Source organism: Cyprinus carpio, chromosome B6 (genome assembly GCF_018340385.1).
Source record: "Cyprinus carpio isolate SPL01 chromosome B6, ASM1834038v1, whole genome shotgun sequence".
Taxonomy (NCBI): domain Eukaryota; kingdom Metazoa; phylum Chordata; class Actinopteri; order Cypriniformes; family Cyprinidae; genus Cyprinus; species Cyprinus carpio.
In genome coordinates this window covers 29,548,675-29,567,601 of record NC_056602.1, presented here as the reverse complement: position 1 = coordinate 29,567,601, position 18,927 = coordinate 29,548,675, and the positions used below count along the sequence as shown (strand labels likewise).

Below are 18,927 nucleotides of genomic sequence, written 5' to 3'. Positions count from 1 at the left end.
TTGTTTTCTAACAAAACTAAATAAATGAATTAATAAAATAAGTTTATGCTTAAACCAACACAGTCAGACAGATAATCTTGCTTTTCTTGCTTAAGTTGCTTTTTCTGACCCCATTGACAGATATTTATTGCTTTGAGCATAAACTCACTTCTTTTATTGCTTTTTTCCAAGAAAACAATACTTAAGACTTTGCTTCTCCTGTAGCTGTATCTTGATTTAAGAACAGGTGCTTCTTCTGGAAAACAAGACAAGAAACATGTGGAATATTCACCCGGTGGTCTTCTTTCTTCTCTTTCTCTGCAGGCGATCTGTTCTTCTGAATCCTTCTCTGTATATTTGCATGTTGCCTGCAGATCCAGTGATGAATATGAACTCTAATCTGTCATGGAACCTCAGATCCAAGTGAACTGAAAACTCAATACCAGCGAGTTTTCAATAAAACATTTTCCACAAGCCTCTAAACCAATTACTACCTACACTTTTTTAATGAAATAATTATTAGGAATTAGTAAAAACTACATAGACAGTGAAAGAATTTAAATAATTTAATTGAATAATTGTATTTTAATTTAATTGAATAATTTAAATCAATAAAATTAACCTTAACATTAATTAAAATTAATTGTACATTTAATTTAAGTGTTAAAATTTAATTATAAATTAAAATTTACAATTAAATTAAAACGAATAATTTAATTAGATAAGTCAATTTAATTTTAATAAGCCTTTATAACGCATTAATAAATGTGTCCAGATTAAATTATTACATTTAATTATTAAATTAGAATTCAATAAAATAATTCAATTTAATAATTAAATTTAATTTGAGTGATCCCATACGATGCATTGATAAATTTGGCCATGCATATTATTATTCTAATAAAAAACTAACTTTTAAAATCATAAAATATCAGTTCTCTATACAGTATCAGTAGAAATATATGATAAATGTTTCCTGAGAACGACCCAGAAACAGAGCGGATGATGGTGTTCGTCAGTGTCGACATTAATGTGATGTTATGATGAAATTCTGTAGCTATTTTTACGTAGCTGTAACTATTTTTATACTCATATTTAAATGACAAAATAGCTTTTGTGGGCCAATGTGTTTGGTATGCGCTGATTTGTATGCATTATTTATGTTATTAGTATCATTGTATAAAGAAAACAACTATTGTTTTACCAAGTAATACTCTAAAGAGACTAGAGAGAGACATTTGATGTTAAATATTAAAGTGCAAGTCATATGATAAAAAACTAAACATTAATAATCAAGTCCAAGTAGATTGTTCCTAGAATCAAAAAATCTCACAGATGCAGTTGAGAAATGAGAAAACGTGTGATCAGACACATCAGTCAGTGTGACCTCTGATCACATGACCTAGGGTCTTTCTGCTTTGAGTCTGACCTTTGACCTCTCTACATATCCTGATCTGCCAGTCAGGACGCGATGGAAAATGTAGATTTCTCTGTAACAGTTTCAAGTTTCTGCAAGTGATTTTAGCCATTCTGCACAATAAATAAATACATATATAAATACATTTTAGCCTATTATATTTATAAAAAAATATATATATATACAGTACAGGTCAAAAGTTTGGAAACATTACTATTTTTAATGTTTTTGAAAGAAGTCTCTTCTGCTCATCAAGCCTGCATTTATTTGATCAAAAATACAGAAAAAACAGTAATATTGTGAAATATTATTACAACTTAAAATAATAGTTTTCTATTTGAATATACTTTAAAAAAATAATTTATTCCTGTGATGCAAAGCTGAATTTTCAGCATCATTACTCCAGCCTTCAGTGTCACATGTAACATCCAGTCTATCACATGATCATTTAGAAATCATTCTAATATTCTGATTTATTATGAGTGTTGGAAACAGTTCTGCTGTCTAATATATTTGATGAATAAAAGGTTAAAAAGAACTGCATTTATTCAAAAAAAAATAAAAATTCTAATAATAAATTTTCTTTACTATCACTTTTTATCAATTTAAACACATCCTTGCTGAATAAAAGTATTAATTTTATTTAAAAAAAAAGAAAAAAAAATTACTGACCCCAAATTACTGACCAGTAGTGTATATTGTTATTACAAAATATTTATATTTTAAAAAACATGGCTTCTTTTTTTTTTTTTTACTTTTTTTTTTTATTCATCAAAGTATCCTAAAAAAAGTATCACATGTTCTGAAAAAATATTAAGCAGCAGAACTGTTTCCAACTTTGATAATGAATCATCATATTAGAATGATTTCTAAAGGATCATGTGATAATGATCCTAAAAATTCAGCTTTGCATCACAGAAATAAATGATAATTTAAAGTATAATAAATTGAAAAACAATTATTTTAAGTTATAATAATATTTCACAATATTACTGTTTTTTCTGTATTTTTGATCAAATAAATGCAGGCTTGATGAGCAGAAGAAACTTCTTTCAAAAACATTAAAAATAGTAATGTTTCCAAACTTTTGTTCTGTACTGTATATAAAATTATATATAGGCTTTAATTTAAGTGTTGCATTTTTTAATTAAAAAGTCCATGAAGACTTCACGCTGAGCTGTTTTCTGCCTCTCTTACCTTCGGCCTTCAGCTTCTGCTGAGAAATACAGTTTCAGAAGATCTCATGCTGGTTTAAAAAGAGATTCTGTGCATCTCAAGCCACATCTAAATGTGACTCACGCTGGTGAGGATCTGTATGTCAGCGCACATGATGAAGGACACGAGGATGTGTTAGAATCTGGTTTTTGTAGTGCATGATGGACAAACAGGCCTGTGTTTTTTGACTATAGCTGATCTGTTGCCTAACTTGCTATTAAAAAGTTCCAATAAAGAGAATCCAGTCCATGAACTTGTGTGTTTTTTATTGTAAGTATATATAGATGAATACGAGTAGATATAATAATAAATTAATTTAAAATCACAATTAATTGAATTTGATAATGCATTTGTATAAACTGGTCAAAAACATATTTTAAAAAATAAATAAAAATAGTTTACATGTTGATAAATCACATTTCCCTCCCACAAAATAATAATAATAATAGTCATATTAATTGTAGTGTTTATAGATCATTGTGCCATTATTTTTGATGATTTAAAAAAAAAATGTATTAAAGTAATTTTTACTTAAAAAGTAAAACTGTATTACAATAAGTGAGAGCAATGCAAATAATACATTTATAAGAATTAGAGATTTACCATTGAGAATAATAATTAAAGAAAATTAAAATGTAATAAACATTTATAGTAAAGCATATTTTTATGCAAAATGGGGAAAAAAAACCCCACTTATTTTAAGTCTGAACATTTCAGAAATCAGTTTCTTGTTAATTTTTGGGTGAAATAAGACAGTTAACTTATACTATCAAAATATTATTGCATTATTATTTTGCATAGACTATACATTGTTTAACACTACTATTGTACACACAAGCATCTGTGTTTATTACCACTGTTCTTACACTGCTGCTGTTCATACTCTTCATATTTGCATACATTTGCACTCCTGTTTATATTCTGCACATACCCTGTACATACTGTAAGCTATAGCTTTACATACTCTGTATAGAACACACTGTTCTTGCACTTCTGGTTAGATGCCAGCTGCATTTCCTTAGCTGTACTTGTGCTCTGCATAATCACAACAGAGTTGAGTCTAAACTAGTCTAATCTAAAAAAAAAAAAAAAAAATGCCTTCTTACCGAGACTTTAATTTAGCAGATTTTTTATGACTAAAATTGTAAAGACATTGCATTAAATTCATCAAGGTAGAGATTCCCAGATGTTTAATTGAAGTGACGACGGAGCTGAGTCCAGGATTATGTTACAAGAGCAGCTAACACACTGACAGACGGTGTCCTGAATACTGCTTTTAAAAAAACTTTGATCTCACAATTCAGAATTGTTCCTTTGTGGTTGTGAGACTCGCAGTTCTCAGGATTGTGAGATAACAGAATCAGATATAAATCACAATTTTGAGAAAAAAGGTCTGAATTGTGAGATGTATAGTTGCAATTACCTTTTTTATTTTTTATTCCATGGCGATTCCTAAAACAAACTGCTTGATCTAAACTCAGAATTCAGGGGAGAAAAGTCTTGCAAGAAATGAAGTCAGAATTCTGAGTTTATATATCGCAGTGCTTACTGATTGTCCTCAGAATTGTGAGAAAAAAAGTCAGAATTCTCAGATAAAAAGTCACAATTCTTTTTTTCATCCTGTGGAGGAAACAAGCTTCCAAAAAAAAAAAAAAAAAAAGATGTGTGCCAACTTTGACGTATTAAGGAGTATGTTGTGAATAAAAAGTAGGAGTCATTAAGTCTTAAATTAAATTTTTAAATGTAAGCCCATAAAAAGTCTTAAATAACGTAAAATGGCTAATAAAAAGTCTTAATTGTGATTTTAAGAGGGCTTAAATTTGAGGCCAGAAAACAGAAAAAAGGCGATGATTTAAAAAAAAATGTGAGCGCTACATGTTTCAAAGTTAAAAAAACAAACAAACAAAAAAAACACTTGCTGTAAAGACAGAGGAGCATAAAGTTATAAAATTGCAGAAATAGATATTACAAAATCATCATAGACCTGTACAAATGACAGTTTAAAAATAAAAAATGTCCTCTTGATGGCACTGTAGGATCACTTTACGTATCGGGGGAAATTGTTAAAATTACAGTATGTCAAAATGTTCATTTTTAGGTGAACTATCCCTTTAAGAACAAGCATTTTTTTTCTTGTAAGTCCAAGAAGTTAAACATACACTGAACAAATGTGTTCATTTTCTGTGCAATAATGCCGATTCATAATGACTGTATAAATATATATATTAATGAATGTAACAATGCACAATATTTTAAAGTTATAAATGCTTTTACTATTTAAAAACACAAAACACTAAATATCAAAAAACACATCTATCTATCTATGTAGAGAGATTAACACAATACATAGAGTAAACACGATACACAGAAAAAAAATAGTTGTAGAAACAATTTACTTCTTTACTCAGATTTCACAAATAATTTCAAATAGGCAAAACATTGCATGAAACATGAAAATTTTAAAGACTGAAATAGCAAATTGCAAACTGCATGTCATGAAGTTTAGATTTCCTCAAGAAATAAACAACGTAAACAGTGCATTTCTGAAATAATTACAATAACTATAATAATTGCAATACATTAAACACAATGTTTAAATAGAAAGACTGAAATAGTGTTGTCAAATGCACTTCAGTAATCTTTGTTTACAATAATTTTTTACAGTGTAGATCCAAACCAAAACCCAAGACCAGGTTCTTCCCTTTTTTTGTATGTTGTGGATTTAAATAAAGCATTAACATGAATACAAGCTTCACATTTCAGTCTCTCCGGTTTGTTTTACCCCATAACCATCTATTATTAGTTCAGTACTGTACATGCAATTCATGTTCGAGTAAAAATGATCACTGATGCAAGATGTGCTTCACAGTTTAACCTATAAACCCAAGAAGCTTGTCTTGAAGTTCTGAAGGTGGAAGGACAGTAAAAATGCATCTAATATGCAGATGCTTTAATATCTGGTTTGTCTTTGCTAGATTATGCTCTCATTTAGCTGAAGCTTTAATGCAAAGCATCTTACAAAAGAGGAACATCACCAGCTGTTTAACACCCAAGAGCAACAGAACCTGTGATACTGAACAGGCAAGTTTCAAGAATAAACCAGAGCAGTGCAGAAGCAGAAGCAGAAGCAGAAATGCAGAAAAGGAGTGAGAAGGGGAAACACGATAAGCATATTTTTGAATAGCATTTATTTCTCGGAAGTATCTTTGAATGTGGTTTAAGCGCAGGAGGAAGAAGTGCTTCTTGTTCCTCAGGAATGTGTTTTTTGAGATGCATTTCATTTAAAAGAGGAATTTTGGAAAGAAACACATTTTCTGTGCAACCTTGGAGGAAAATGGCAAAAATCTTGATGTTTGGAAAGCTGACTTTGGCAGTTGTTACGGAGATTATAATGATGTCACCACTGCATTAGAATCCAGTGCAGATTTCCACTGTGCTACTTTCCATTGTTTCTTCCAAAAACTTCAACCCCAAAAATTATGATTTTTGTACATTTGGGGGATTTTTTTCACCCCACCTTGAGGTGTTTCTGGTCAAAAAATGATTTGAATAAACGGCATGCAATATAATTGTTACCAAATGTTGGACTCGATCTTTTTATCAGCTTGCTTTCTTTCAGTTAACACAGGTTTTGTATTTCTTTTTGGGAATGAGTCTTCGAACAGTAGGCATTAATTTGAGTTCATGCACCTCAGTTTTTAAGTGATTACTGCCAAAATGATCCACAAAGGATGCTTTTTTCACTCAGAAACTCAGATCAGTGAGGCTTACGATCAAACAGCTTCAAAACGAAACAAAACAAAATAAAAAAAGAAGGAAAGCAGTATGATAAACATTGAATAGCAACATTTTACTCAAAGTGTTTATATATAATGCATGATTAAAATAGTTGTAATGCATTAGTTATTCTTTGTAATAAACCTTATATGATATAATGAATAATTGTAGCCACAGTTTTAATGCATTATGATACATTGTTGCAACGTTATAATGCATTAAAAAACAAAACAAGCCTACAAATATATAATTCGTTTTATCTTTGGTGACAATTGTTTATGAAAAGAAATAATGCATTATAAATAAAGACTAAGTGTTACTGATTGAATCCAATACAAGATTAAATGAAAGGCATTTCATACCAGAAAAAAAAAATCAAATAAAATAAAATAATCACAACAACACAAAAAAAAAAAAAACAAAACAAAAAAAAAAGAAATAAAAAAAAAGAAAATAACGCATTCTGTGTGAGAGTAAAACCCACAGCGGACGATGCAACGCTAGATTTCATCTGCAGTTATATTACTGTGTGCCAAATAACAGTCTGACATCTCGTATCAGGACGTGTTTTATTCAGGAACCTCAAGCACCATCAACACAAAACAAGAGCAGACAACAAAACCACACAACACAAAACCTCACATACAAAAAAACATACTCACAAAAAAACACAACACCACATAATATAAAACACAAAAAAAAAAAAAAAAAAAAATTTTTTGATCGAGAGTCACATTTCCAGCTCAAAACATTTCATCTTGTTAATTTATTTCGAATCATCAGAGTGAACAGCAGGAGTGATACAGCACGCTTTATGTCGTCTTGTTAGTCAGGACTGACAACATACGATTCTTGAGCATTTCATGCACAATTTATCACAGCCCAACCAAACATATCTTCATTTCTAATTTATCTTTTAGTTTTAACATTTCTTTTTTTTGCATTAAAATAGTTTTATTAGTTTTCTCTAATAGTTTTCACTCATCCATCACTCACTCACACACACACACACACACACACACACACACACACTCACACACACACTCACTCACATGCACACACACTCAAACACACACACGCACACACACACACACCACTCAAACACACAGACTCACGCGCACTCATCCATCACTCACTCACACACACACTCACACACACTCAAACACCTCACAAACTCACTCACACACACAAACACACACACACACACAACACACACACACACACACACACACACACCACTCACTCAAACACACTCAAACACACACACACACACACACACACACACTCATCATTCGCTCTCACACACACACACACACACACACACACACACACACACACACACACACACACACACACACACACACACACACACACACACACACACACACTCACTCAAACACACTCAAACACACACACACAAAACACACACACACACAAACACTAACACACACTCAAACACACACACACACACACACACACTCACCCATCATTCGCTCTCACACACACACACAATTTTTGTTTTACTTTTGCATTGAAATAAAACAAAAAAAACAATATAAGCCAATTTGATTAAAAAAAAAAATCTTATATATCTCTATATATATACTGTATATATATATATAGAGAGAGAGAGAGACGCACACACACACCCATCACTCTCTCTCACACACACACATCATTTTTGTTTTACTTTTGCATTGAAATAAAAAAATAACAATACAAGCCAATTTGATTAAAAATATTAACAAAATAATTCTATAAAATTGAATACAATTTAATATATTTGGAATTTTCCCCCACAGTCCTTAATCAAATATGATTTTTGGTCGTTTGTATTAAAAAGTTTGGGCACCTCTGGTATAAACGCTGCAGTTAAAATGAAGAAACATCACAAATGAAAAAAAAAAGAAGAGAGAACAGGAACGCTGCAGGACAACTGCAAGAATTCAGTGTTATGAGAGGTTTCAGACCATAAACAAGAGGATTAATATTCTGCTCTCAGCGTTCAGTCACGTGGCGTAAGAGGATAAATCAGATCTCAGCGGCTGAGCGCTGTACATAAGCAGTGAACACATCACAATCATGATTCGTTTATCTAACCTATGAATGCACAGGAGAAACCAATCAGTAATAACAGCACATCTATCATCCATTTCTTCAAAAAACACTACTTTCTCAAAAAAAAGTAGCTTTTTACAGCACATTAAACAAAGAGTGTGTTAACTGCATTGCATTATCTCAAGCTAAGTTAATAAATGGTGGAATGTAACTATGGCACAACAGGATAAGTGGATGAGGTTGCTAAAAATAGAAATTTTTCAAAAATAATTCACTATATAAAAAAAATGAGTCACAGGTTTGAGGATGTTACACTGTATCCTTCACCGATACTATCGAAATATAAAATATTGATTAAAGAGGAGACATTTGCTGGTCCTTGGCAGAGAATAGCACAATATTTTAACCATTTTACATGTTACTGAGGGACTTAAAGGCACCTGTTTTGTGGAATGATCCAGATGCACAAAACAGTACAATTACAGAATAAAATGGCCAAACATTTTCTTTTAACATTGGGATGATTTTCAAACATACAAGACTTGGTCCATGTCCCACTCTGGTCCTGTAAGTGCAGTGGGCTCAAAGCCCCAGGCGTGTTTATGTGAGGAGAGCCTCTCACTTCTGTGTCTTTTGAAGGTGAAGTGGTTGTCTGATTCTCTAACTATGATTTAGGAAACAACTAAACTGTCTGAACTCCTCATAACTTATTCAGACCTTCTTACTCAGCGGTCCTGATCACTTACTATTCATATTTATATAGGTTTAGTTATCATATTTAATGTATTCAAATGAATCCAGCAAGAAATGTCTGGGACGTATTTGACCCTAAAATATAAAATCGGGGGTCTTTTGATGACTTTCTGCATTTCCCACAATATTCAAACTTTTTTTTTTCATTAATGTAATACAAAAAATAAAATAAAAAATAAAATAAAATAAATTCAATATTATTATTTTTTTCAGTTACAAAAAGAATATATTATTTGATTATTTTATGTACAATTAGTACAATTATTTGCTGTACTGAATTTATGATAATATCACAATGTCCAGACAGAATGCATTATAGAAATGAAAATTTGGGTTGTAAATTTGCTAAGCAAAAATTTAATGTGAAATATGCAAAAAAAAAAAAAAAAAAAAAAAAAAAAGGATAAAATATGACCCAAAGATTTCTTTGTGAAATTCAAAATGTAATGCAAAAATCTAATTTTCAATACTTTTTAATTACAAGTTATATTAAATAACATATTATAAGATATTTTAAGTACAATTAGTAACAATTACTACTAATATTTTAGTATTTGCTGTTCTGAATTTATGCCATACATCCCACAATGTCCATTTAGGTTGTAAATTTGCTTAATTTTCATAAAAGCATAATGAAAACAGATGCAAAATATATTTTTTTCCTTTAGATTTTGGGGTAAAATCTGCCTCAGACATTTCAGTGTGAATTTCATTGCTATCTATGATAACCTCTCCCAAAAAATTAAAACCACAAAAACGTGCCCCAGAAAAAAAACTACACAAGAAATCGATCCGCTCCCACATTTCACTGGAACTGCTGGATATTCAATGCATGTCATTCTATCACAAAACGTGAAAAGATGAAAAAATATGGCATGCTGTAAAGTGCTGTAAAAGATTTCTACTAACAAATATTCTGTTGATCTTATGAGCACATTTCATAGCAGAGAGTGATTCAGTGCGTTTATTAACAGTGGTTCTCCAAGAGACTCTAGTCCAGACGTCTTTTCATTCATTATGAGCAAACGCACAGAGAAATTAATAACTTTGTCAAAGTGGAGTGAAAAGAAACAGTGCAAATCACAACGTCACAGCTTGAAGTGAATCTGCATGCGTTTGTGTATATGCAACTGTTTTCCCAAGAAAGTCTCTCTCATATTTCCTACTTCCGTATGCGTGAGCGCTGTCTAGCCAGTCTGCTCATGAAGCAGCACGTCACGGTGGCGATAATCAGTATCCCCACAAACAGCGCCGACGACACGCCGATGACGAGAGGTAAGAGCAGCAGATCAGTGACTGTGGAGAAAATCAATCAAAACTTATGTGAGGAATGAGTCTTTCAGTTCAGCACCAGATTACACAAGCATGCAAGGGCTAAATGTATTTTCTGTAGTGAACTCACGAAAGCAGGAGGAAACCACTAGAACATGAGTTTTCAAAATGGGGTTCACAAAAAAAAAAAATTAATAAAAAAAGAATATATGAAATGCATTTTTAGTACTTTCAAATTCATTGTGCACACATGAAAAAAGGACAATTTTTTATATAATATATAAAATAACAAAATATACTGTATTCTAAAATGTATGTGTGTGTATGTGTGAATGTACAGTACAGGTCAAAAGTTTGGAAACATTAATATTTTTAATGTTTTTGAAAGAAGTTTCTTCTGCTCATCAAGCCTGCATTTATTTGATCAAAAATACAGAAAAAAAAAATGTAATATTGTGATATATTATTACAATTTAAAAATAATTGTATTTAAATTTATTATACTTTAAATTATCATTTATTTCTGTGATGCAAAGCTGAATTTTTATGATAATTATCACATGATCCTTTAGAAATCATTCTAATATGATGATTCATTATCAAAGTTGGAAACAGTTCTGCTGCTTAATATTTTTTCAGAACATGTGATACTTTTTTAGGATACTTTGATGAATAAAAAGAAAAAAAAAAGAAAAAAAAAAGAAGAAGCTATGTTTTTAAAATATAAATATTTTGTAATAACAATATACACTACTGGTCAGTAATTTGGGGTCAGTAATTTTTTTTCTTTCTTTTTTTTTTTTAAATAAAATCAATATTTTATTCAGCAAGGATGTGTTAAATTGATAAAAAGTGATAGTAAAGAAAATATAATATTAGAATATATATTATTAGCAATTTTTTTTTTTTTTTGAATAAATACAGTTCTTTTAAATCTTTTATTCATCAAATATATTAGACAGCAGAGACTGTTTCCAACACTCATAATAAATCAGAATATTAGAATGATTTCTAAATGATCATGTGATAGACTTGATGTTACATGTGACACTGAAGGCTGGAGTAATGATGCTGAAAATTCAGCTTTGCATCACAGGAATACATTATTTTTTTAAAGTATATTCAAATAGAAAAACTATTATTTTAAGTTGTAATAATATTTCACAATATTACTGTTTTTTCTGTATTTTTGATCAAATAAATGCAGGCTTGATGAGCAGAAGAGACTTCTTTCAAAAACATTAAAAATAGTAATGTTTCCAAACTTTTGACCTGTACTGTATATAAAATATAATTATATTAAAAGTTATTATTATATATTAATATTAATGTAATAATATTCATAATGTTAATACTTTTATAAATTAAATTATTACTATTATTTGATAAGATGATAAATTACAGTATCACAAATATAACAAACATTATAATATTATTTAATTGAGTAATTTTATAAATTAATTTGAATACACAAATAATAAATGCATTGAATATATTTCTTAACATATTTATAATATTATAAACAAATGATTAATCATGATTAATCGCATCCAAAATAAAAGTTTTTGTGTGCATGTGTGCTGTGTTTTTCCAAACTTTTGACCTGTACTGTATATATAATTTGTTAAAAAAAGGTAAAAAAAAATTAGGAAAAATAATATAAAAATAATAAAGTAAATATTAAAATTCATATAAAAAACATGAATGAAAAAAAAAAAAAAAAATATATATATATATATATATATATATATAAAATAAATAAATATATATATATATATATATATATATATATATACACACACAATATATTTTTATTTTAATATAAAAAATATGTATATTTGTGCGAGTGTATGTACATAAGTAGTAAAAAAAAAAAAAAAAAAAAAAAAAATATATATATATATTAGGTTAGCAGGTAATTTTTTCTTTTCCAAAAAAAAAAAAAAAACCCATCATCATAAAAATAAAAGTAAATATTTACATATAGCATTTTAACAATTTGTAAATATAACATAAAACATGTATGTTAATTAAAATTTTAAAACAACAATATAAATAATAAAATAATACAGGCGCCTATATTTTGGTTGTTATATTTGGGAGTCCTTGGGATCAAAATCTTTAAAAACCTCTGGCTAGGAAACAAACTAGCGTTATTCCTGTAGAAACAGAAACAGCTTGCACTAATCTGATCATCGCTCACCTCGTGCGTACAGGTACAGGTGTACGGTCACAGACTGGGCTTCAGCGCCGCTGCTGTACCACCCTCCGCGCGGATCCTGCGCCCACACCTGGGCTCGGCACTGATAGTGTCCCTGATCCTCCTCCGCGGCCGAGAAGATCCTCAGCCTGAAGCAGCCGGCGGACACGCGGTCCACGCTCAGATCGCTGCCGTTGCTGTAGATGCGCGTCAGGCCGTCGTAGCTCAGAGTCGCCAGGAGGAGGCGTCCGCTGTCCTCAGAAAGCGCGGGGTCTTTCCTCGCCGGCTCCTCCGGCGTCTGAAGCCACTGCACCTCCACGCGTGACGCACCGGTGGCTTCCACAGAGACGTTACAGAGCAGGGTGACGGTGCTGCCGCGCTTCAGGAGCGGACGACGCGGCAAATCAATGCTAGCAGATACACGCACCTCTGAACGGACACACAAACAAACGCTACGTTTATAAACACAGCATGAGGTGTAACCTGATCGTCACTCTTTTGTGTGTTAAACACAATCTACTAAACATAGACAACTTAATTTTAATGAAAAATACAATCATAATTTATGACAAAAGCACTATTATAAACTTGGTTAGTGGATAATTTAGCAGCAAAAATTATTCTAGAAAAATCATGAGTACACGATTTTATAAAATCTCAACTTTTAGTGAAATAACATCACATTACATAAACGTGAATAATGTTTACATGATCTAAATATTCTTAAAAACTAAAAGTTTGTTGTCATTTGGAAGTGTGTAGGCCTTATTATGCTGTTACATTATGATTATATATTCAGCGGCATAAAATGTTCTTTAAGATGACAATAATATCGCTTATCGCAATTATTTCTGGGGCAATATATAACGCAACAAAAAGTTGTTATCGTGACAGAGTTTGAATGCTGAAGAAGAGTTTATGTGGACTTGAATTTAATGACTTAAATATTCATATGTATCTCACATTAAACTATAAACACTTGGACTTTGGCTTAATGGTGCTTTATAATGTTTTTGTGCTTTCGTGGAGCTTAACAATAACACAACAGTATACGCACAACATCGGATTTGGATCGGTCTCGTCTGAGTATCGGATCGATGCATCCCTACTTATGTTTGAAAAAAGAAAAAGCACTGGGTGGATTCTTATCATTATAGGGTGGTTCTGTACACACATTTATATTCAAACACCATGCAAAAGTGAATTTTGCATCTGATCTCCCCTTTAATATATCGGCCAGCACTAACTGATACCTTCAGTCTTCAGGCTGACAGTGACCCACTCTGATCTCTGTGTGATCGTGGCTGGGCTCTCCGGCGCTGGTGTTCTCCTCCCGGCGTAGACGCTCACGGCGCAGCAGTAGAGTCCGGCGTCAGCGGGGTGAACGGAGAACAGGTGCAGAGAGAAGCTCCCGTCCGCCTCCTTCTCCATGCTGCCTCCTCCAGCCCTGCTGACATCATCACCCCACGCCACAACACCGTCAGGATCCACACGCACCACCTCCACCTCCACGCCCCCCGCCGGCCCGCGCCGCATCCACTGCACCAGCAGCGCCGAGCGCTTCCACACACCCACACCCAACACCTGACAGCGGAGGCGGAGCGGAGCGCCGGGCCGCAGAGAGACGTCTCCGTCCGGGACGGTGCGCACACTCAGTGTCTCCGCTGGGGAGAGACAGCAATAACAGACTGGTTATTACATCCATAATGACTAGAGCACTGTCTGCGCTCACCCACACTTCTTATTGCTATTGCTCAGGTCAACAGATCAGTCAACATTTAGTCTGAGTACAAGCACACATAACATGCTTGAATTGAGGAGTGGGGGGGCATTGATAAAAATTGCAACTGTGATTTATACAGAGATAAAAATTCCAGATTTTTAGAGCTGCACAATTTGACAAAAAATTTGTGATTATGTACCAATATGCCAATAACAATTAATAATAATAATTTTATTTTACTGTTAAATATTATAATGATATTATAAATTTCAAAAACACTCCAGAAATTTCACAAAACTTTTTCTGATTTTTTGCAAACTTTCTTGGAAGTTTCTAGAAATGTACCGGATATCCCCCCCCCCCCACCCTTTGCAATCCTAATTAATAATAAATCTATTTATATATTTAATAATGATAACTTTTTATTAGTATTTTATTTTACAGTGAAATTGTACAATAAAAATACTTATTTTGTTTTTATTTAGTAATTGTTTATATTTATTAATATAAAACTATTACATATATAAATTATTTTATTACTGATATCATTATTAATACACATTTTGCATATTAATAAATAATATAATAATTTTGAATATTCAACTATTTTATTAAATAAAATATACATATCACTAAATAAACTAATCGAATAGTAATGTTTCACTACAATTGTATAATTTTGACATCAATAATTTTGATCCATACAATGTATTGTTGGCTATTACTTCAATTATACCCCAGCGACTTATGACTGCTTCTGTGCTCCAGGGACACAGATATTAATAAGTCTGCTAAATGTTTAAATGTGAGTGATTCTAACCAAGCGGTTGAACGGTGAGATTCCCGAGCTCCATGGTCCTCTGTGCGAGGCGTTCCCATTTGCCATCCGGATCTCTGATCCACTGCGCAGCCTCGCAGAAATACGACCCAGAATCCTCGGGTGCCAGAGCGCTCATCTTCAGCACGTACAGATCCCGGCCTCCGTCTCCTCTGCGCTTCTCCACAGCGATCTCTCCGTCCCTGTATCTCCTCCCGTAGGCGCCGCTGCGGCCCGGCGTCACACGCAGCTCGCGGTCGAAGCCGATGATCTCTCTCAGGTTGTGCCCCAGAGACTCCGCCCCCCTGCTGGTGCGCACGCCGAACGTGACGGACACGTGAGTGTGCTGATCTGATTGGACAGACGCGGCGCACGTCAGCTGAAGCTCTGTGCCTTCGATAACCGGCTGGCCGCTCAGAATGCGAGAGTGTGTTATGAGCAGCGTGTCGGGAATCACTGCGGAAATAAAGAACAGTTCGTAATGAGAATCATTTATAAAGAAAATCACTTTCTGCTCTTGACTGAATATGTTTAATAGTTTAATAGAACTTTAATAGTAGGCATTAATTTGTATTTAATTTTTACAATGAAGACTACTTGATAAAAATGTACATTTGATTACTTTAACCCTTTAACTGTCACCCCCCATTTTTTAAAGTAGGCATTAAAGTGCACTATCCAAACTTAAATTGTCTATTTTATGAACACTTTGGAATATAGACCTAAGGTTGGTCTCTTTTTAAAGAAGAAAATTAGCAGATTTTGGCAAAAGTGGAATTTTTAAAAAAAATTTAAGTATTAAGTTATAGAAGTTTAAATGTACTGTAAATAAAATGCTAAAACGCTATATAAATTAGATTTTATTTATTATAAATATTTTACATAACAGGTTTTAATCTAAAATTGGTATAAAATTAAAGCCTTGTGTCTAAATAAGTTATGTTTCAAATTTGAAGTTGATATGTAAAAAAACTGAGGTTCCTGTGAGATTGTATTTAGGGCGTCATACCACAAACAGCCACCGGGAGCCACCAAAACTCCTTTGAATTATGTTTAATGAATTTTTCTCTAGATTTCTCTGTCAATTTTACTTCAATACTCAAAATAACCACCAAATATGGAATCCTGAGACTCAGAGCTTTCCAATGATATGTTTGTTGCCAAGATTATAAAAAGTTTTGATTCTAAAAGACCGTAATGCATTTTGTAATATGACACTTGACACCGCCCACTAAGGTGTCAAGATTTTAAAGTACCATTTCCATGGTAAAGCAATGTCCTATTTCAAAATGGTTTTCAAAGGATGAATCTTGGGCTTCTAAGCTTTCAAATGATATATAATTTATGATGATTACTAAAAGATTTTATAGAGAAAAAGGACAACAACAAAAAAGAGCACCAAGCGTCCCACAGGTGGGACAGTAACAGGTTAATTTCTTAGATGAATAAAAACTTACTTAACCTGAAAAACTTAGTTTCATAGCTTTCTTTAGTTTATTGCATTTATTTGTGCTATTGTTTGCATTTTTTTTTTTTATTTGTTCTTATTTTATTACTGACTTTTTTACTTTTTTACTGTTTTTTTAATGAAATTAAAACTTTGCTTTGAAGGAAAGTAGATTTTTTTTGTATATGCAAAAACCAGAAATCGGCCAAGAAAACTGCAATCGATGCATCTCTAGACATGAGGGAGAGTAATTAATGACAGAATTTTAATTTTTTGGGTGAACTATCCCTTTAAGACTTTTTAAAACCCCTAATAAGAATTTCCCACATGCATTCTTTTAATAACTTTCATCATCATCCACCAATCTGTCATTTTTTCTGATTTAGCACCTACCTTTGACCACCACTGATGAGCTGTAGTTCCCTAGGAAGCGGGTGTCAGTGCTGGGCGTGTAACACTCGTAACGGCCCTGATCGTCTGGACGCAGCCTCTGGATGATCAGTCTGGCTTTGTCGCCCGAATCCCTCTCGACTCGAACCTCACCGGCCTGCACACGACTCTGGAACGGTGCGTACGGAAAGCCCGCGTCGCGTGTGGACACCACACCGATCTGCCGACCCCCAGCATCCTCCCGGTACAGGTACCACTCGAAATCCTGCGTCCGCGGGCCTTCGTATCCCGAAACGGCGCAGGGAAGTGACAGCGAGAAGCCTGCGACCCGGTACAGCGGCCCGGCGGGAAGAGTGACCTCACGGCACACGCAGCACTGGAACTCTAAACACACAAACAGAACGAATGTTAATCAGTCTGGAGGTTAATCAAAGGGATCAATACATGCAAAGTGGTTTTCCGAGAGAGGTCGATCAATTAACTCACACTACACAATATTTCCAACTCCAACCATCTCATTTAAACGGAAATATTGCACAAAAAGATTCTAATTTAATCTATTCCACACCTACTGAAGCACATGTGACGCTCGTGGTGTTTTCAAGCATCTGTAGTCTCGATATATGAGGACATGAACACACACAATGATTGTTCGTAATGTACATGTGCAGGTGTTTCTTCACCTATGCCGCTTTTAGAAACTAAACTGCATATCTTCTACTAAGTACGTGGTGCATTCTAAAAACAATCTTCAAAAAATATATTAACATTTTCTGCATACTTGCACCAAATTACAGCTTGATTGGAAACAGTACACAATAAAAATACTGATATTTACCTTGATTTTTCTTCATATTTTTTTTATCTCCTCTCGGAAACTTAAAGGAAATATAATCTTTTTATAGCCCAGAGTGGTTGGTTGTGATAAAAATGATGCAGTTTGCTATTTTTATAATTAATATACAGTAAAGATGTATTTTCTACAGTTCAATCTGAACTGATATATGTTTTATATGTAGTGGCATGTGGCATGTCATGTTGGTTGTGGTTTTATTTCTGGTGTATGTGTAAAGCACTTCAACTTTGGTTGTTTTATTGGTGCTTTATAAATAAATAAGTAATTTTATACAGTAGGAATCAACACACGCAAAGCAGTTTTCTGAATAAGATCAATAAATTAGCACACTGCACAAGATTCCCACATAAACGAGTGCACCGTCACATACCGCTCCGTATTCCCGGGACAGGGTAAGTATTGTTTATTCATGCCAACCCTTTGTTTGAGCATGCTGTAATGCGTCTCTGAATGAAAGGGTCAGAGTAATTAATACTAATGCCATTCTGCTAGTCTACACCCATGTTTTACAACCCGTGAGCTCACAGCTGAACCTGTCGTTTTCATAAAGTGAGTCATTTTGTTGACGTGTCTGAAGGTTATTTGCATACATCCTCATTCTGCTAAAGGAACCAGAAATAAACCAGACACTCTTAACCATATTAAGCTATTGCATTACATTTGATACATGGACATCTTTAAATGACCGAAATGATCTAACTTTGCTGTTAAAACTTTTTGCACTCAATCTGCTTCATGTCTTCTGTAGTCTCTGATTAGATAAAGTTTTTTATCTAGTTAAAGCTCTTGTGTAAGCTCTTTCAGCTCTCAAATCTTGAGTGATTTTGATCAAGTAAAGGTCAGAATAACTGCAGTAATATCTCCAGATGAACTCTTACTGGACTGAAGCAGCTCAGCTTTACTTGATTCTCCATCAATCATGTTTTGGAGTCTCAAATCTGATCATCAGGATCTTTTGAGGAGCGTTTGTTTCCAGCTTTACTTTCACTGTTCCTCAGCGGAGGAATGATCTTCACAAGCCTC

The 18,927-nt window shown here is 33.1% G+C and overlaps 2 protein-coding genes across 2 annotated transcripts in view; one reads left to right on the top strand and one right to left on the bottom strand.

Annotated features, from left to right (window-relative positions):
* Positions 1 to 610, top strand: part of kif5ab (kinesin family member 5A, b) — a 32,847-nt gene extending 32,237 nt beyond the window's left edge. Inside the window, exon 28 of the mRNA XM_042726695.1 lies at positions 304 to 610. The gene's annotated coding sequence lies outside the window, so the exon portion shown is untranslated. The remainder of the gene's footprint in view (positions 1 to 303) is intronic.
* A 9,537-nt stretch (positions 611 to 10,147) lies between these two features.
* Positions 10,148 to 18,927, bottom strand: part of LOC109080559 (immunoglobulin superfamily member 8-like) — a 10,775-nt gene continuing 1,995 nt past the window's right edge. The window contains exons 2-6 of the mRNA XM_042726694.1: positions 17,052 to 17,432; positions 15,215 to 15,667; positions 13,925 to 14,335; positions 12,675 to 13,100; positions 10,148 to 10,495 (exon numbers count right to left, since the gene is read on the bottom strand). Coding sequence (XP_042582628.1) covers positions 10,362 to 10,495; positions 12,675 to 13,100; positions 13,925 to 14,335; positions 15,215 to 15,667; positions 17,052 to 17,432 — 1,805 coding nt within the window. The 3' untranslated portion in view covers positions 10,148 to 10,361. The remainder of the gene's footprint in view (positions 10,496 to 12,674; positions 13,101 to 13,924; positions 14,336 to 15,214; positions 15,668 to 17,051; positions 17,433 to 18,927) is intronic.